Here is an 18,771-nt window from a genome sequence, read left to right as displayed (position 1 = left end):
ACGCTGCGCCAGGTGCTCTTGTTCATCGCTGCGTTCTTTGGCGCCGGCTCGCTCTTTGTTGCGGTGCACTACAACACCAAGATCACGACCGCCGACCCGTCGTACTGGCCGCTGCAGCGCTTGATGGAGTTTCTCGCGATCGTCATTGGCGCCTACTGGGCCTACGTCGTCGTCTTGGTCAAGCCGTACACGCCGGTGCCGGTCGCGCGCTCGCAGGTCGACGAGGTCCCCAAGGAGCCGATGATGTCCACCGACGCGTTCGTCGAGCGCTACAACGTGCAGCAGGGGCACATGGACTGGTCGCGCTTTTTTGCCAGTCTTGCGGACACAACGGCAGCGACTGCGTCGATCGGCGTCTTTGTCTCGGGCCCCAAGACGCTCTTGCGCGCCATCGAAGCCGAGACGCACGCATCGCGCTTTGCCCTGCACCACGAGGAGTTTGAAATGTAGTGTCACGGGATCACTACTGTGCATCAATTTTATAACTGCATTTGGACGATTGACACGGTCGTTGTAACTGATAACTAAGAAACGCGAAACGTGTTTGTATCTTTTGGCGACCGCAAGCACTCGTAACGTGTAATTGGCTCGATTGGAAACGTTCAAGAGGTGCCGACTCTGCACGCGCATTCACATTTCGTCGTCTTCGTGGAGCTATAAGACCTCGACACATTTGGGTACAGAACGCATTGTACACATTTGCATTGCTTCTAAACACTGCATCTACATTTCAAACTCTTCGTGGTGGACATCGAAGAGCGTCGAGTTGGCCATCGCGTCGACAGTGCGCGACAGCGTCTTGGGGCCCGAGACGTAGACGCCGATCTTGGGCGTCAGCGTCTTCTCGATACCGTTCGTAATGTTGGCCCACAGCGACGGCCAGTCGGCGCGGCAGTACTGCACCTTGTAGTGCGTCACGAATGCATCGATCGTCATCGCGTCCTTGGCCTTGATGTCCACCGGCGTCTTGGTCACGGCCGTCGCGAGCGGCTTGTACGGCTTGATCAAAACGACGACGTACGCCCAGTAGGCACCGACCACCACCGCGACAAACTCGACCGTACGCTGGAGCGGCCAGTACGTCTTGTCGACGACCGCGATCTTGTTGCTGTAGCGCACAATGATGAGAAGGCCGCCGGCGCAGAAGAACGCCACAAGCATGAGCAGCACCTGGCGCATCACCGAGAGATTGGCGTACGGCCGCGCCGGGATCGAAGAGGCCTTGAGATCGAACACCGTCGACGTCATCGGCGCGTCCTGGATCGTCATGACCGTCGTCGGCGGCTGCGTCACGTACAAATGCAAGTGGAGGCGCGAGTGGTCCGCGACGGCCGTGGCTTCGTGGAACCACTGCTGGAACTGCACCATCATGCGCACATCGCGCACGTGCCAGATCAAATGCACCTCCTGCGACGGATGCGTGTACAGCACGTGCATGATCTGGGCCATGAGCGGAGTGACACCGATGCCGCCGCCGATGAAGACGACCTTTTCGTACGACGCCGGCACAAGTGCGGGCGAGACGTAGCCACCATCCATGTACACGACGGGGTCGACACCGGAAGCCGTGCACTGGCGAATGTACTCGTGCACCTGGCCGGACCACTGGCCGAGCGTCTTGATGTACACCGTGAGCGAGCCGGGCGTGTGCAGTGGCGTCGACGCGACGCTGAACGGGTGCCATTGCGTCTTGGAGACCGACGGGACCTTGAGGTAGACGACGTCGCCGGCCTGGTACGAGGTTGCGCACTCAAACACGAGCTCGGTCACGTCGTGCGGGTACGCGGCCGCCTTTTGGATGATGACCGGCGCCTGAATCGTGGCCGACGACATCATGCGGTTCACAATGTAGAGCACGGTGGTCGTGAAGAGCCAGAGGACAATGTTGCCCCAATGCAAAACGGCAAAGTACGCGGCCGGAATAAAGAGAAAATGTGTGACGTAAAAGACGTTGTAGAAGCGGCGACGAATGAACGGCATCGAGGTGAGACCCATGATAAACATGGCGATGCCCGAGAGCCATCCGAACGAGTTGACCCAGCGCGACTTGCCTTCGCCCGCCCCGATGTTGCAGTTGAAGCACGGCAAGAGCCCGATAAGGTCGTCATCGTTGGCATAGTCCTTGATGTAAAACGCCGTATGCAAAATGAGCGCGACGATCGTCACAATGCCGAGCCAGCGGTGGTACTTGATGCCGTGGGCGTACGGGATGCCGAGCCACTCCATCCAAAAGCAGTGGCGCGTCGCAGGCAGCGCAAGGAACGCCATGTTGTACAAGGTCGAGAAGCCGAGCGTCTTGGCGGCGACACCAATGCGCTTGTCGTACGTCGTCTTGGCCGTCACGCGCGCCGAGTAAAAGTAGTAGAAGAAGAGGACGTTCCCAACTGTAACGACGATGAGGAAGAGGATCTCGCCGTAGCTCACGAGCGAGAAAGCAAAGCGCGGCTTGCGGTGAAGCCAGTGCGAGAGGTGGGGCACAGGCGCGGGCACGCCCTTGGTCACAAAGCGCACCAGCAAGAACGCGACGAGGACCGGGAGCACGACGCCAAAGAAGAAGTACGTGGGCATCGTCATCTCCGAGTGGCCCGAGCCCTTGATCTTGGGGTTGACGTTCCACCACTTGTTGAGGACGTTCAACGTGACCGGGTCGCGGATCGGCATGTAGTAGACCGTAATGGTAAACACCGAGAAGGCCAGCAAAAGACCAATGACCCAGTGCACGAAAAGCGACGGCGCCGACTGCACCGGGTCCGATTTCGTCGTCGTCGCGCGGTACACGGGCGTGGTCACGTTGTGGTACTGCGGCGTGCCCGCGTCGTGCACGACTGGCGGCGCGTTCGGAGCCATGTCGGAGTGCGAAGGCAAATGAAAAGTGAGCAGCACTGGAAGGCAAGGACAAGGCCGCATTGAAGCCACGTGGTACTAGCACATCACGGCATACCACGGGACAAGCGATCCCTGAAGGACGTAACAGCCATTCGGTGGTACCGTGATTGAGTCGCGTCCATTTGATTGGGTACAATGTAGCCAATCAAGCGTAACACGTGATATGATTGGCGGTTGGCCGAGCCAAAGTCCCGAGTCACCACCAACATGTGGTTTCCACGGCGAACGTGTGGTGGGTGCTTCCTGAAGCACGACAAGAACGCTGGTGACGATTCGGTACACAGTACGACGACGAAGCGCTACGTAGTGGTGATGGCGGAGACATGCGCTGCAGTGCATTGAGTTGATGGTGCGCACCTGGAACCAACGGATGAGGAGCGGGAAAGGGCCGATCAGACAGGCGCCGAAACGTCAACGGGTTCTGGGTACTCTATGTTCCAGAGGGCGCCCAACTTGGCGCTTTTGAGACCGCGAGGGCGTGATGGATGGCAGAGCCAGGTGCAGCCAGAACAAGACGTCCACGAGACGCGACATCCCGTTTGCAAGAACGCTGCGGGCGAGCCCGCAGTGCAAGCTCGCGGGGACGTGTTTACCACTACGATGCATCCACGACCCCTGCTACAATACAAACCACATGGGAGTGCAAAGTCTCTGTGTTTACTCGGTGGCATCACCATAGGGAAAGTACTAGCATCAAATTGGCACTCGTAGTGCCAAGTTTCCTACTACGCTTTTCGTAGTCGACGACTTTAGTATTCATATGAGTGTAATTTACCTTGTGTCTACACTGCTTCAGAGTATTACCGGTATTATGAACTAAAACAGTGGGCGATATCGACCCGAAGCATCGATGATGCAAGGATGTGCAATTCTCGACGACGAGGGCTAGGGTTGGCGGACTCACAAATCTTCATTGTTGAAGCGCGCTTGTGCTATCATTCCTTTGCCATCGCAGGGGACATTTCTGTTCAGCTTGCTTTGCAACTGGCATCGGCAGTTCGAAGTAGACTGCATCGACAGCATGGTCTTTGATTAGTACTTCTAGAGTAGTACGTGTGGATTACTGGACGTCCACCGTGCCCAGCTTGCACGTGTCGACGTAGCAATGCCTCTTCCTACGAGGGCGGCTGTGACTGGCAGCAGCAGGTACTTGCCACTGCTGGGGTTTCCTTTCCTTCTCCAAGCACTGCCGGCGTAAGCAATCGCTGTGCTACTGACCACTCGCATCGGCGGCTGATAGAGTATGTATGGCTGCTGTGCATACAACTATCTATTCGCCAAGAAACCAGAACAGATTCGTACATGACACATTGTATACATTTGCATTGCTTCTAAACACTGCATCTACATTTCAAACTCTTCGTGGTGGACATCGAAGAGCGTCGAGTTGGCCATCGCATCGACGGCGCGGGAGAGCGTCTTGGGGCCCGAGACGTAGACACCGATCTTGGGCGTCAGCGTCTTCTCGATACCGCTCGTAATGTTGGCCCACAGCGACGGCCAGTCGGCACGGCAGTACTGCACCTTGTAGTGCGTCACGAATGCATCGATCGTCATGACATCCGAGGCCTTGATGTCCACCGGCGTCTTGGCCATGGCTGTCGACATGGGCTTGTACGGCTTGATCAAGATGACAACGTACGCCCAGTAGGCGCCGACGACAACGGCGAGGAACTCGACCGCACGCTGGAGCGGCCAGTACGAGGGATACGCGCCTTCGATCGAGTTGTTCTTGAAGTGCACCGCGACGAGGAGACCACCCGCGCAGAAGAACGCCACCGTCATGAGCAGCACCTGGCGGGTCACCGAGATGTTGGCGTACGGCCGCGCCGGGATCGAAGAGGCCTTGAGGTCAAACGCAGTCGTCGTCGTCATCGGCATGTCCTGGATCGTCATGACCGCCGTCGGCGGCTGCGTCACGTACAAATGCAAGTGGAGGCGCGACGGGTCGGCGAGCGCCGTCGCTTCGTGGAACCACTGCTGGAACTGCACCATCATATGAATGTCGCGCACGTGCCAGATCAAATGCACGTGCTGGTGCGCGTCCGTGTGCAGAATGTGCATGATCTGGGCCATGAGCGGGGTGACACCGATGCCGCCGCCGATAAAGACGACCTTTTCATACGACGCCGAGACGAGCGCCGGCGAGACGTAGCCACCATCCATGTACACGACGGGGTCGACACCAGCGGCGTTGCACTGACGAACGTACTCGAACACTTGGCTAGACCAGCGGCCGAGGTTCTTGAGGTAGATGGTCATCGTGCCGGGCGTGTGCAAGGGCGTTGACGCGACGCTGAACGGGTGCCACTGCGTCGTGGAGACCGACGGGACCTTGAGGTAGACGACGTCGCCAGCCTGGTAATGCGTCTCGCACTCGACAACGAGCTCAGTGACCTGGTGCGGGTACGAGACGGCCTTGCGGACGACGACCGGCGCCGAGATCGTCGCCGACGACATCATGCGGTTGCCAATGTAGAGCACGATGGCCGCAAAGAGCCAGACGACCATGCCGCCCCAGTGCATGATGGAGAAGAGCGTCGTCGGGATGAAGAGAAAGTGCGTGACGTAAAAGACGTTGTAATAGCGGCGGCGCACGTACGAAATCGAGGTCGCCATGATGATGAGCATGCAAAAGGTGCCGAGCCAGCCAAACGCGTTGATCCAGCGCTCCTTGCCCGGCTTGGTGGCGAGGTTGCAGTCAAAGCACGGCAAAAGCTTGATCAGGTCGTCGCTGAGCGCATACGCGCCAATGTAAAAGCCGACGTGCAGCACCATCGTAAAGATGGTCGCAATGCCGAGCCAGCGGTGGTACTTGATGCCGTGGGCGTACGGGATGTTGAGCCACTCCATCCAAAAGCAGTGGCGCGACGCGGGCAGCGCCAGCCACACCATGTTCCACAAACTCGAGAAGCCGAGCGACTTGGCCGAAACGCGGATCTTGCTCGCGTAGGTCGACTTGGGGCCGACCTTGAGGTTGTAGAAGCCCATGAAGACGATGACGTTGCCGAAGATGATAATTGCGACGAAGAGGATCTCGCCGTAGCTGACGAGCGAGCCAAGGAAGCGCGGCTTGCGCTTGAGCCAGTGCGAGAGGCTCGGAATCGGCGCCGGTGCGCCCTTGGTCACCAAGCGCACGAGCAAAAACGCCACAAAGATGGGCAAGATGTTGCCAAAGAAGAAGTACGTGTAGTTGGTCATCTCGGGGTGGCCCGAGCCCTTCACCTTGGGGTCAATGCCCCAAAGACCCTTGAGGAACGGGTCAAACTTGTTGGAAATCTTGTCAGTGAACGTCGACGGCGGCCAGAACGAAAGCGCGAGCAAGAGGCCAACGAGCCAATGCGCACTGAGGCGCACGAGCGAGGTTTTCGGGGCCTCCTTGGACTTCGTCGCCACATCAAAGGACGCGGGCGTCGTCACTTGTTGAAAATGGCCGTCATTGACGACAGCATGGGGCGTGTTGGGAGCCATGCTCTCGGGAACGAGGAAAAAACCAAAGTGAATGGATTAAACGCTTTTTGGGCTATTCGCCGCCGCCGTACACGCTGTGATGCTTTGCTTGCATTTAGACAGGGCGGCGGTACCTCTCCTAGTCGCAGGTTGTTTATTGTCGTAGAGTTGGACGAGCACGTGGGTGTACCTCCACGTGGTAGTGCGGCAGGAAGTGCAGCACATCCGTTGCAAAAGACAAGATACCCTACAACTTTGCTGATTGGATCCTTATTGTCCAATCATAAGCACGCTTGTTGTGGATTGGCTGTTGGCAGATCCAAAAGTGCAATCTCGCAGACAGATGGTCCAAAGGGGAAACGTGTGGTGGGTTGGATGTGAAGCGGGGTCGTTCGATGCACGGAGATCCGGTGGGAAGGTTGATGGCGACATGTCCATGATAGGCAAGTGCTCATTGGAATCAATGGTTGCCGTCAAGGGTACACAAAGGCAGCCACAAGGATTGGTCCGGCCTCGACCAATCGCCGACACACGAGGATTTGATTCGCTGCTGCCGACAAAGCCGCGGCATGTGTAACAAAAACATGACATGAGTTAGCGTGGATTCCTGAAGCGAGAGACAAGGAGACGAAATGCAGCACATTTGGCGTCAAGGGCAGAGGTCGGCTCCCAGGGTCAACTCTAAGGGACACGCTTGATTATTCCGGCACTTGGCCCGTCGCGACTTGGTGCCCTGGCCGCCGCGCTCAGCGCTCTGTGCGATGACCCTCGGTGCGCTCGCTACCTTGTTCCTCGCACAATCCCGAGCCACGACCACGAACGCTGCTCACTTGACGCACTGGTCATGCCTCACGCGCGCATTAGGAAGTCCACGATCTTACTAACTGCATGTAATAACTTATTTCAACAACCGCACACTTGATTATTCTCAGACACAACGGTCGCGTAGTGCTTGGCTTACATGTAGTTCTGCAGGAAAAGGGAGGACTGGCCACTACCGGTACATGTACACACCGCCTTGACTACAACTGCAGCGCGCAAAGTCTTGAAGCAAGCGCTTGTTTTCGGACTGGGTGCCATGGCGCACCAAATTGGAGGTGCTGGGCGAGTGAAATTGGTGGCGACCACGCAATCTTCGGCATACGATGGACGCATCTCACCCATCATGCGTCCCGCAAAATGACCCTGCGTTGAGAGTCATTGCAAAGCAAAATTGAAGGCCTCGCATGTAAACATCTTGAAATGATGTCGTGTGTATCCAAAAGGAGTGCTGACTTGCAGCCGTAGCGTGAAGCGCAACGGTATCGCTCCAAGCAACAAGAGCGGGATGCTGACTCTGGCAACCTTCCTTACGAGGATATCTATTGGGTTACGTGCAGGGGCAGCGGACGATCGCGGAACAAAATTAGGATACCGACAGCGCTCTTTGGCCACCTCTACTCGACGCCAAAGACGGCCTCCACCATGCACCAAGCCGCGTTTCGCTGCCTCGTGCTTCGCGCCCGTTTCAACGGCTCGGACATCAAGAGCTCGGCTTCAAGCCGAGCCGAGCAACAAGTGGAGCCATAACCGGTTCAAATCCGAGCGACCTGTCGGCTCGACGGATCCAGCCGGGCCGTAGAGACCACGAAGTTGGTGGTCTCCTGTCCAGGAAATTGATGGCCGCGTCATTCGCTTCAGCTTCAAACGTCTTCAAGAAGCCACTTTCTACAAACGACAGGAGAAAACAATCGCAAGAATCATTGGCGTGGACATTAGCGACGCAACATGAGTAGTATGTGTAGTACGTCGACTGGATTAGAGTTACAAAGATTAGAAGGACAACTAGGCTGCGGTCTTGGCCGGCGACAGCGCCGTCACGATCGCATCGTAGAACGACGCGCCAATGACGTACGCCTGGTACACGAGCTCCGTGAACGTTTCTTGACCGTCTTGGTCGCGCCCCGAGTACTTGTGGTGGAGCGCCGGCTGGAATTTCGGGCTTTCCAGCACATGCTTTTGGAAGAGGCCGAGCATGAGCGCCGTGCCCTGGAACTGCCCGGGGCACTTGCGCGCGCCCGCGCCGAACCGAATCACATTGTCCGTCGTCATGTAGTCCATCGGGATGAAGACTTGGGTGCCGGGCGCGATCTTGACGTCGTCCGTCTCGAGGCCGTGCTCGAGGAAGCGCTCCGCAATCACAAACGGGTGCGCCATATCGAGCGCCTTGTTGATCGTGTCGCCGAGGTTCTCGTCGAGCATCTCCCGGCGCGCAAGCGAGCCCATGGTGACAGCCACGTCCGAGACGTTGATCGCGGGCGAGAGGAAGAAGGGTTGCAGCAAGAGCGAAAAGTACTCGGGCTCGGCCCATTTGTCGCCAAAGATGTCAAAAATCGCGGGGGTTGCCTTGACTTGCTCGATGGTCCAGTCGACGACGCGCTGCTTGAGCGCCATGTCGCCCTTGCCCTTGAGCGCGAGCTCCTTGCGCCACTCCCACGTCGAGTCGCACACAAAGGTCGCGTCGGCCGGGAAGGCCTTGGCAAAGATCCACTCGTAAAACGCAGCGACCGTAATGTACACGATGCCGTTCGAGTCCAAGACGTCGTGGTCCGCGAGGTACTTGTCGGTGATGCGCGTCGTGATGGTCTGCAGCGCCTGCGACGACGGCAATTTCTTCATGAGGTGCATGAGGTTGGCCTTCATGCGGCTCCACTGCGGGTCGTCCACCGACTCGAGCGACACGATCGGGAACCACGCTGGCTCGCCGTACACGCGCTCGATAAAGATGCCCTTGTACGTCGACGCCTTGAGCACCTTGGCGGCCAGCGCCGGCGAGTCGACCCAGACAATCGGGACACCCTTGATCCACGCCAGGCACGTGAGGAGGAGCGTGCGCATGGACGGCGCCCGGAGGCCGACGTAGAGCGAGAGGCCCGCGACAAGGCCCAAGGCGCCGAGGTAGTATTCGTACTGTGTCATGGCGACGGCAAATGTGGCAATAATGAAAGCCGTCGCACCAAGTGCGTGGGAAAGACACGGCATGACTCACGGCAACGACGCCTTCGACAGGCGGGCGTCAAGTGCCCACAACACCACGACCGACAGAATGGACGAGCGAGGTAGAGAGGAGACGCGACGGGATATATCACTGCGGCGCCCGTGACAACACACACGCTCCTCGAGCATGAACACGACGTACCGAAACGTATTATAGTGCTCTCCGCTTCTGTAGTGAACCATGAGCCTAGCACATACTACTAGAAGCACCTGTCCGCTACGCACAGGGGGTCGACACATCGTCGTCTGGTCGCTGCAACACGTGTTGATCTGTCTGTGCGACCGTCGCTCCACGCCACGAATCTTGGTATGAAGAATCAGATGGTTGCATCGAACGGTCCTAAACGACGCATGCGATGGTACTGCCTGCGCAATGCGGCCATCCTAAACGACATGTCGAGTCAACCTCGGCATTGTCTTTCAAGCTGCAATGACACCTTGCGCCGCCCCTTTAATCGTGTCGTCGTGCGCCTGTAGCTGTCGTACAGTCACACACCACGGTGTACATGTACAGTGCACGCCAATGGCGGCTCGCCCGTCTTGCCTCGATCCAGCGGCGACGCATCCCTTGTGTCCCTTTTCAGCACCAAAGACGTGCCGACGTGGCCGTGCGCCGTGGGTACGACGAGGCTGTCCAGCGGCGTCTTGGAACCAGACACCGCGGTGCACGCGCAGGCTCCAATGGACCATACACCAGCAATGGCTAATGGGTGACTGACACACCATAGTCCATGCTCTCTTCTTAGTCTTCGTTGGCAGCAGCCCAATGGACAAAGGCACGGGCCTCCACTTCTCTCTGCACGCGGGTTTCTTACAACTCTGCGGTTGAGGGAGGAGGGTTGACGTTGCGCAGCTGTTGCCATGCACGGCACGTGGCACGCCTCTCGATCCCAATGGCTACCGAGACAAGTTGTCAGCGCCAACGAAACCCTTTGCAGCACTCGATAGAACGCTCTTGTTGGCAGCGTTTAGCGAGCAAACTGCGGTTGGATTGGCATCAACCGCGACGACGACTTGATGGACGTAATGACGCGGGGTGTGCCCATCACCGCCACTGTAGAATCTTCACGTCTCTGTGGCTACTTTGGATCACCCACTATTCAAAGGCGTGAGCTTGGACAGCGAACGACCGTCCTCTCGACTTACTATATCAACGAGCGTCCGGTATATGTACCGGTATGTATCAACAGGGCAGATGCGACTCCAAGAGCTCTCTCCAGCTCCATCAGCACGAGTGATGGAAGTAGCGTCAACGAGACGGTCAAGACGACAACCCACAACAACGCGGACGTCTATCGAACCAGAAGCGCCGTACCATTCCGTTGCGGTAGGCGGTGCCTGATGGAGGATCTCCAGTCGCATCGACGAGACTCGTGAGGCGAGGCGATGCCGGTCTGATGCAAAATACTAGTAGCTCGACACCCTTGCTCGATCTCTCCAGTCATATCCATGCGAGCACAGGTTTCGGCAGGTGGATCGTCGCCTATATGCCGTCCAGTCTTTTATACTTCGAAAGGCAGGGTGTATTATCTCCCACAGGCGCCCGTCCAATCCACCATGCGGTGCACCACGCGAGTACTTTCCTGATGACAACGCCAGGGGTCGATCCCATGACCAGAGCGCGAACCAAATGTGATGGCTCCGACGAGGTAGCGCAATCACATCGCTCTATGGCAAAGCCATCAATGCGAACCAAGGCAACGAGTGACAGCCATGACACGGCGCTGCAGCTTCGTGTTTGTGCACAACGACACCACGGACGATCGTGTGACGGAGCAGACCGGAGACGACGTCTATTAGCAAACTACTAGCAGCGGAGAAGGTTTCTTGAGGAGAACGACGACGGTCGCCTACTCGGCCACCAAGCACGCCACCTCTTCGTCGCCCATCATGTAGTAGCGCTGGGCATACGCTTGCTGGAACGACGGGCTGCACGCCCACACAAAGCCGTGGAGAAGCCCTTGTGAGTAAAAGCAGAGTTCGCTCACAAAGGAGAGGCTCTCGGGGATCGTCGCGTAGAGCGAGAGAACGCCGACGACGGTCGGCACGACGAGCGAGATCGCGAGCACACTCACATACGACACGAGGAGCCGCGAGCTCCGGCGACCCGACTCGGTTTGGATCAAGTTGGTGCTCTGGAGCCGATGCAAGGCCGCAAACACGGCGTAGAGCGACAGCAGCAGCGTGCCCACAACCGGCACGTAGAAAAACGTCACGCGGCCCCACGCCGGCGTGTGCTCGGCCCAGCACGCCCTACTCCGACATAGTACAGATCAGCAATTGCGTTCGCATCCAATACGCGCACCGACTTGGGCCGTACGCGTTGGGTACATAGCCGAGGACGCCGGTCCAAATGGTCACGCAGCCACACAGCGTGCAGATGCCCCAAATGACCGTGTGGTAGACGGCCGAGTAGTCCTTCGTGTGGCTTTGCCAGCCGCGGACGGCACGAAGAAGCTCGATGCTAATGACCGCCGAGAGGAGGAGCGTTCCGACACCGGCAAACTGCTGCAGCACGAGCTGCAGACCACATCCGGCCGACCCGCTCGAGTACTGAAAGAGCGCGCTGATCCAGAGCGTGCCATTGTACACGAGGTGGCACAAACTGAGGTAGTAGAGGAGGACGAGGACGCGCTTGGATTGGAGCATCGGGTACATGAAGTACGTGAGCACAATGAAGAGGCTGCCGAGGATCGAACACCCAGTGACAAAGAGGATGAGGATCGTGTGCGCGTCCATGGCGCTGAGGCTCATGTTGTCGAGGAACGCGCGGGGCGTGACGTCGCCGCGCTCGGGCCCGCACATCTCGGGCGCGTCGTCCGGGCACAGAAACGCCACGGTGCGCTTGCGCACGTCGTAGAGCGACTTGAATTTCTTGAGAAAGACGTCGCCGATCGTCCACATGTCTTGGCCGGACGGCTGGAGTAAAATGAGGCACGTCGCGCCCATGCAGAGAGCGTAGTCTTCGCCCGTCAAGACAAAGTACCCGCTGCCGCCAAAGCCGATACGCAGCGGCGGAAAGTTCGAGGCCGAGCACATGTAGCACTGGTACCCGTACGCCGTGAGCATGCAGTAGCAACCGGCGCGGGTGGCATATTGCGCGATTGCGTCGAGGACGCCAGCGTACAGCGGCGCGGGCACACCGAGGAGCGAGGTGCCCGTGTCGATGAAAGCGATGCAGCCCGCATCGCACGCGTTGAGCCGGTTCCCAATGAGAAGACTGTGGACCTGGACGCGCCAGAACGTCCAGTAGCCGTACTGCGGCACGACATCGAATGTCATGTACGAAGCGCCGTCGAGCCAGGCCGGGTCGCCGCCGCCGAGGAGCAGCATCGACCCCTCTTGGTTGGGCTCGGGCGTCAAGTAAAAAGCAAACTGCGGCGCGAGGTTGGCGTTCTGGAGCACGAGCAGCATGAACGCGGGCGGGTGGCTAATGGTCGCGAGGCCGTCGAACGCGAGCCCGAGCAGCCCATCGGCCTTCATGTTTGCGAGCGACGCTTGCTCGTGCTGGACGACGCCAAAGGGCACCTCGGACGCCGAGAACCCGCCAATGGAGATCGTCTCGGTGCCGGCAATGCCACGCGCACCGCCGCTGCCATACGCGACCGTGAAGTTCGGGTCGGCCGCGAGCGCAAAGGTCGACGACGCGTTGCGCGCAAATCGGTGCGTGCCCGCGCAGTGGTCGCACTCGTGCGCGGGCACCCAGAGGTCGGAGCTGCCCGTGTCGAAGCAGACTTGGAGCTTCTGCGGCGGCGTGCCAATGCTAATCTCGCCGTAAAACTGAAACTCGACATAGTTGGTCAACGGGACGTAGCCGGCGGCCGCGACCGCGCTCGCCGAGAGGAGGTCCGACGGGTTCAGACCCACGGGTGCGGCCGACGGCGCCTTGGGCTTGCGCTGGAGCGGGATGCGGAGGAGGCCGTCGGCGGCGGCGACGGCGAGAAGCCCCGCGAGTAGGACCACGCGGCTCAGGGTCACCATGCTCAATGCTGCGGACTCTGCCGTTGGGATGCCGGTGCTATTTTTATTAAAATTCAATGCGATGATGGATGCATATCACTGCGCCAAGCTTGGAACATGCACCTGCTTGGGTACAGAACTTTAAAAATATTTTCGAAGCCATACACTATTTGAAATATGACGCGAAATCAAGGTTGCAGCGGCTTCAACCTGAAAGTAGTGTGTAGTGTACACTATTTGAATTTAAAGTAACTCTATTACACTTAATTTGACAATACTATTTTAGGTGATCCTTATCGCACTTTGCAGGTAAATTAGTGTGGAATGGCATCGTTGCGAAATCGATATTAACGGCACCGTAGGTGCATGGGCAGTGTCGGAGAGAATTCATTTTCACACTGGTCCGTCACACCCTAAAGCATTGTAGTGCCCATTTTATCGGCAGGCTACCCCCTTAATAACAACCAGGTACAAAGAAGAGCAGTGAGCTCGAGGTGTTGAGTTTTGCTGCCTGGCTCAAGCAACCCAGAGCACCTGCGAAGGGGAAAATGACAGAACTGGGTGTGTTTGGTAAAAGCTGCGTCAAAACAGGAATTTGGAGAAAAAATAACCATTCGCTTAAGTTCCCGGCAGGGTATTGGGGTTGTTTGGCAAGGTACCGCAGGGAAGGGTAGGTGGGGGTGATGTGAGGTGTTGAGGAAGATTAAAGGATTGTTGTACATGTCTTGTTTGCGATTAAGGAGGTTAGGAGGAGAGGGGCATGTGAAGACTCCGAGGCGAGCCACCCTGAGCCACATTGAGCCACCCAATAGTAAAACCAAGTCTATGTATTTTTATCCAATTTAGCCAGGTTTGGGTTGATTTGGGCCCACGTTCACCCAGTTTTAACATTTTCCCCCTGCGAAGGGACGCACGCAACACGTCCACCTTGAACGATTGATTGCACACCCTGTCAACGTCATCAATTGGCTTATCGAACCCTCGTAGTACACTGTACTAGTACTGCACTAGAGTTGTTTTAAGTATGAGTGCATGGCTGTCTGTGCACAGTATTGTCGAGACGGTGGTTCGTCGCACAGTGATATTCGTGTCGATCGCGATGATGAGGAACGCAAATCCTTCCAGCTGCCAGCACTGGGCCATTCATTTCTCGCCTACAGCTTTCACCAACGAGAGGTTGTTGCGTTGATTGCTGTCTCAGTCGTCAAAAGTTTAGCCTACCGGTACTAAAATGTGGCGCTTCTTGCCCATCAATCATCACGATTGAACCGTTTCCGCCGCTTTGAAAAAGCACAGTACATAGCCCAGCGTAATTCTGGCACTTGCCGACAACGGAGGCCTCATCCTTCGACTGCTCGCGACCGCCATCTGGTCGTGCGAGCTGTTTGTGGGTGGCACGTGACACACCGTCCATGAGTTTGCGCTGACGTTTCATCGAGTGGGATGGCATCCACACTACGCTGTACTAGGATATAGTAGCTCGCCTCGCAGCTAGGGTACCGAGAGCTGTCAGCACACTCAGCCTCTCGCGAGTTTTCCAAGCAACCTTCTTTGGAGGGTACGTACTTATTATGTGACCAGAACGGGAACACGCGCAGTAAAATGGACAAAAAAAGTCCAAAAATAAAATATACGGCAAACAATCACATGTTTGCGCATCACATGTCGAGCACGTTGAAAGATACTACATATTAATATTGGAAGCGACGAAGGAGACTCCGTGGGAAGCGAACCCCGTCGGTGTGGAGGCCACGCCGCTCCATAGTATTTCGTCCTTGGCGCCAATCTACCCTTTATTCTTGAAGCAGCGCCAAGCTCTTCGATTGTGTCCGGCGCATTGCGCGCACAAAAAGTAAGATCTTGTTGATTTTTGGATACGAGCAGGCGGCTATCCGCCATGGCAAGGTTTCGACGAAGGAGGTCGCGCAGTTAAAATCGACACTGCGGTGCTTTGAACTTGGATTGATAGGCCCACGACGCATCCTTCGCCCGTCGCGGTAAAGCGATCCTGCACGCGCTTGAAGTTGACGATGCTAAAAACATTATGCAGCCTTTCGTAGGATGTTGCCAACGTCAACGGTAAAGGCCGAGGAAGCCGTTGCTCCAAGCCGCAACGACGATAGAGAGCATCGTCCTTGCGTGTTTATGTACAGACTATACACTAGAAATGGACGACCTGGCCGTCGAAACGTCCGCAAGGAACCACGTGTCTCTTCCATTGGAGCAAAACTGTATTATGAAAATAGCACACGTCCAGCCCTGGACATGTCCGCTCCTCTTTCTGTCGCCCAGCTGGTGGCGTCCAATCGACCAGCTGGTGGGCTGCAGCCACCGTCGCGTGCAGCGAAAGGGCATGGCCGTTGCATTTCTGTTCATTTGCATTCTTGCCCTCCGTTGGACAATGACGTACGAAGTCGGACTCGCTGTTGGCATCGCCGTGGCGTCGGCGCTCTTCTACGTCGGCTTCCGCGCGCCGTCGCTCCGCATGGTGATCCTCAACACGCTCGCGTTCCTAAAGGGCGTGCCGGTCGTTTGGGTGGACTCGCCAGCGCTGGCCGCCAAGGTCTTCAAGGCGTCGACCAACAAGGGCGTCTTCATCGAGCACGAGTTCTCCGAGCCTGCATGGCTGCCTGCGATCTCGATGGAGTCGATCGACGACCCGCGCTGGAGTCGCATGAAGGCCAACCTCGTCGTCCTCATGAAGCAACTGCCGTCGTCCGCGGACCTGCAGCGCATCACGACCGCCGTGACCACCGAATACGTCGCGTCCCATGACGTTCTCTGCGCACGCGGCGTCGTGCACATAACGATTGCGTCGCTCTTTGAGTGGATTTTCGCCCGGCCGCTGCCCAAAGACGACGCCGACTGGATCGTCGACGCGACCAACGCGTGGCGGATGGAAATTGCGCTCAAGGGCAAGGGCGACGTGGCGCTCAAGCAGCGCTTTGTCGACTGGACCATCGCTCACATTGAGTCGACGCCAACGATCTACGACCTCTTTGGCCAGCAATGGCGCGACGCCGAGTATTTTTCGCTGATTTTGCAGCCATTTTTCCTCTCGCCGTCGATCAATATCTCGGACATTGCCGTCACCGTCGGGTCGCTCGTGCGCCGCGGCGAAGGAGAGACGGCGCCGACCGACCTCATCCACAAGGCCATCGACATGGCCCACCCGTTCATCATCATCGAACGCTACCTCGAGCACGGCTTGGTCGTGGACGGCGCGATGGTCATTGCCCCCGGCACCCACGTCTTTGTGCCCATCGACAACATGACGAGCGACAGCGCAATGCGTTTCGGCGCTGGCATTCGCAAGTGCCCGGGGCAGTTCCAGGGCATGGCCCTCATGCTTGGCATCTTCCAGAACGATGTGATCACAAGCCCGAAATTCCAGCCGGCGCTACACCACAAGTACTCGGGCGCGACCAAGACGGCCTCGAGACGCTGCCCGAGTTGCTCTATCAAGGCGCTGTCATTGGCCGCGCCTTTGGACGCGCGATTCGTCACCGTCTTGGCTTTGTGTAAATTGCTTGCGTCTATTCTCCGTGTTGTTAATGTTGTTGTTGCTTTTTGGAGGCGACGATGCTTCAGAGATGCCGTCTGTGGAACTACCGTACAGTGACATGATGACGTAATCAGCTGCTCCAACAACAGGCCAAGATGAGACAATTTCTTCCAGCGAGCTCTGCTCATTAAAAATTAATTGACCCATTTCAACAACAACTACCGTACAGTGCAAGGTGCAGACCGGTCGGCTTACGCTGGAACGGTAGCTACGAGGCAAAACCCGCGTGCAAGCAAGGTAGGTGGATGGAGTGCAATAATGCAGAGCCGTCCATCATGATGTCGTATACGACGCATCCTTCTAGAGTGGACGTAAACATGCATGCGTCTTGCATAGTTTGAATGGGCTCAATCGTTGTCGCATCTATCCCGTTCCTGTTTTCAGAACCACCATTTGATGGTCCCGATGCCAACGTCAATGAGAAAGAGAAGAAAGGGACAGCACTTACGGGGCGGGAACCCCGCACCTCCTGCGTGTCAAGCAGGAAGGAATCCACCGGTGGACGTGGCCACATGATATATCGTAGATCGCACGGATAACGTGGCGTGATGCGGTGGTGCGTGCATTGGAAACGTTATAAAAAACGGTGTGTGAGCGCCGTCCAAAAAACAGACGCAATCAGGGCGACTTGGTACAGCAGCTCGGAAAGTGTTTCTTGGCCATCTTGGTCGCGCCCCGAATACTTGTGGTGGAGCGCCGGCTGAAACTTGGGGCTTTCCAGCACGTGCTTCTGGAAGAGGCCGAGCATGAGCGCCATACCCTGGATCTGCCCGGGGCACTTGCGCGCGCCGGCTCCAAACCGAATGGTATTGTCGCTCGTCATGATGTCCATCGGGATGAAGACGTGTGTTCCCGGTGCGATTGTGATGTCGTCCGTCTTGAGGCCGTGCTCGAGGAAGCGCTCGACGATCACAAACGGGTGCGCCATATCCAGCGCCTTGTTGATCATGTCCGAGATGCTCTCGTCGACGAGGCCTTGGCAGTGCACGAGCGAGCCCATGGTGACGGCCACGTCCGAGACGTTGATCGCGGGCGAGAGGAAGAAGGGCTGCAACAAGAGCGAAAAGTACTCGGGTTCTTCCCACTGTGCACCAAACAGGCCGTAGATCGCGGGGGTTGCCTTGACTTGCTCGATGATCCAGTCGACGACGCGTTGCTTGAGCGCCATGTCGCCCTTGCCCTTGAGCGCGAGCTCTTTGCGCCACTCCCACGTCGAGTCGCACACAAAGGTCGCGTCGGCCGGGAAGGCCTTGGCAAAGATCCACTCGTAAAACGCAGCGACCGTAATGTACACGACGCCGTTCGAGTCCAAGACGTCGTGGTCCGCGAGGTACTTGTCGGTGATGCGCATCGTGATGGTTTCGAGGACAGAGGCCGACGGTAGCGCCTTCATTAGCAGCGTCAGGTTGTTCTTCATGATGCTCCACTGCGGATCATCGACCGACTCGAGTGAGATCACGGGCAGCCACGCGGGCTCGGACAAGATGCGCTCGAGAAAGATGCCTTTGGATGACGATGCCTTGAGTGCTTTCGCTGCGAGGGCTGGTGCGTCGATCCACACAATTGGCACGCCCTTGATGTAGGCCATGGCGCTGAAGAAGAGGACGCGCACGGACGGCGCACGGAAGCCCACGTACAAAATGAGCGACACAACGGCAACCGCAAGCGCAGGGGCAGCATCTTGCAGCAGGACGCCCATGTTGATGTTTCGTACTGTTTGGAAATGACCAATCATGCTGATCGGGACCCACATTCTGCACTAGAGCCGGCTTTCTGCACCTCGAATCAGGTGCGGAAATCCGAATACAATGTACAGATCCTGAAGTTGCACTTGCTAAGTACAGGCACGCCCACATACGGGTACGCTGCCTTTT

At 57.3% G+C, this 18,771-nt stretch overlaps 7 protein-coding genes across 7 annotated transcripts in view; 2 read left to right on the top strand and 5 right to left on the bottom strand.

Annotated features, from left to right (window-relative positions):
* The window catches only part of SPRG_19396 (hypothetical protein), a gene marked incomplete at both ends in the record, with an annotated part of 2,083 nt that extends 1,633 nt beyond the window's left edge, over nt 1–450 (top strand). The window contains one exon of the mRNA XM_012340885.1: nt 13–450. Coding sequence (XP_012196275.1) covers nt 13–450 — 438 coding nt within the window. The remainder of the gene's footprint in view (nt 1–12) is intronic.
* A 189-nt stretch (nt 451–639) lies between these two features.
* Nucleotides 640–2,872, bottom strand: SPRG_02088 (hypothetical protein). Its single transcript, XM_012340641.1, has one exon. The coding sequence runs from the start codon at nt 2,845–2,847 to the stop codon at nt 724–726; it is 2,124 nt and encodes a 707-aa protein (XP_012196031.1). The 5' UTR covers nt 2,848–2,872; the 3' UTR covers nt 640–723.
* A 1,358-nt stretch (nt 2,873–4,230) lies between these two features.
* Nucleotides 4,231–6,421, bottom strand: SPRG_02087 (hypothetical protein; the record flags this gene model as incomplete). Its single annotated transcript, XM_012340640.1, has 1 exon — nt 4,231–6,421. Exon 1 carries the CDS (start codon nt 6,355–6,357, stop codon nt 4,231–4,233), a length of 2,127 nt encoding a protein of 708 aa, XP_012196030.1. The 5' UTR covers nt 6,358–6,421.
* A 1,739-nt stretch (nt 6,422–8,160) lies between these two features.
* On the bottom strand, nt 8,161–9,294 carry SPRG_02086 (hypothetical protein; the record flags this gene model as incomplete). The annotated part of the gene is made up of 1 exon (XM_012340639.1): nt 8,161–9,294. The coding sequence occupies one exon, from the start codon at nt 9,292–9,294 to the stop codon at nt 8,161–8,163; it is 1,134 nt and encodes a 377-aa protein (XP_012196029.1).
* Nucleotides 9,295–11,142: 1,848 nt separating this feature from the next.
* SPRG_02085 (hypothetical protein) lies at nt 11,143–13,388 on the bottom strand. The gene is made up of 2 exons (XM_012340638.1): nt 11,678–13,388; nt 11,143–11,625 (listed from the first exon to the last, which is right to left on the bottom strand). Exons 1-2 carry the CDS (start codon nt 13,351–13,353, stop codon nt 11,223–11,225), a joined length of 2,079 nt encoding a protein of 692 aa, XP_012196028.1. The 5' UTR covers nt 13,354–13,388; the 3' UTR covers nt 11,143–11,222.
* A 2,335-nt stretch (nt 13,389–15,723) lies between these two features.
* SPRG_02084 (hypothetical protein) lies at nt 15,724–16,967 on the top strand (the record flags this gene model as incomplete). Its single annotated transcript, XM_012340637.1, has 2 exons — nt 15,724–16,743; nt 16,952–16,967. Exons 1-2 carry the CDS (start codon nt 15,734–15,736, stop codon nt 16,965–16,967), a joined length of 1,026 nt encoding a protein of 341 aa, XP_012196027.1. The 5' UTR covers nt 15,724–15,733.
* A 471-nt stretch (nt 16,968–17,438) lies between these two features.
* On the bottom strand, nt 17,439–18,608 carry SPRG_02083 (hypothetical protein). Its single transcript, XM_012340636.1, has one exon. The coding sequence runs from the start codon at nt 18,594–18,596 to the stop codon at nt 17,472–17,474; it is 1,125 nt and encodes a 374-aa protein (XP_012196026.1). The 5' UTR covers nt 18,597–18,608; the 3' UTR covers nt 17,439–17,471.
* Nucleotides 18,609–18,771: the final 163 nt, after the last annotated feature.

Source organism: Saprolegnia parasitica (assembly GCF_000151545.1).
Source record: "Saprolegnia parasitica CBS 223.65 unplaced genomic scaffold supercont2.5, whole genome shotgun sequence".
Lineage (NCBI taxonomy): Eukaryota > Oomycota > Saprolegniomycetes > Saprolegniales > Saprolegniaceae > Saprolegnia > Saprolegnia parasitica.
This window is presented reverse-complemented; position numbering and strand designations above follow the sequence as displayed.

Bases quoted from the DNA above. Each gene is read 5' to 3' on its own strand.
- SPRG_02088 (XM_012340641.1), bottom strand. From the start codon at position 2,847: ATGGCTCCGAACGCGCCGCCAGTCGTGCACGACGCGGGCACGCCGCAG.
- SPRG_02085 (XM_012340638.1), bottom strand. From the start codon at position 13,353: ATGGTGACCCTGAGCCGCGTGGTCCTACTCGCGGGGCTTCTCGCCGTC. The intron at 11,626-11,677 runs GTGCGCGTATTG...ATGTCGGAGTAG, and splicing joins AACGCGTACGGCCCAAGTCG to GGCGTGCTGGGCCGAGCACA.
- SPRG_02083 (XM_012340636.1), bottom strand. From the start codon at position 18,596: ATGGGCGTCCTGCTGCAAGATGCTGCCCCTGCGCTTGCGGTTGCCGTT.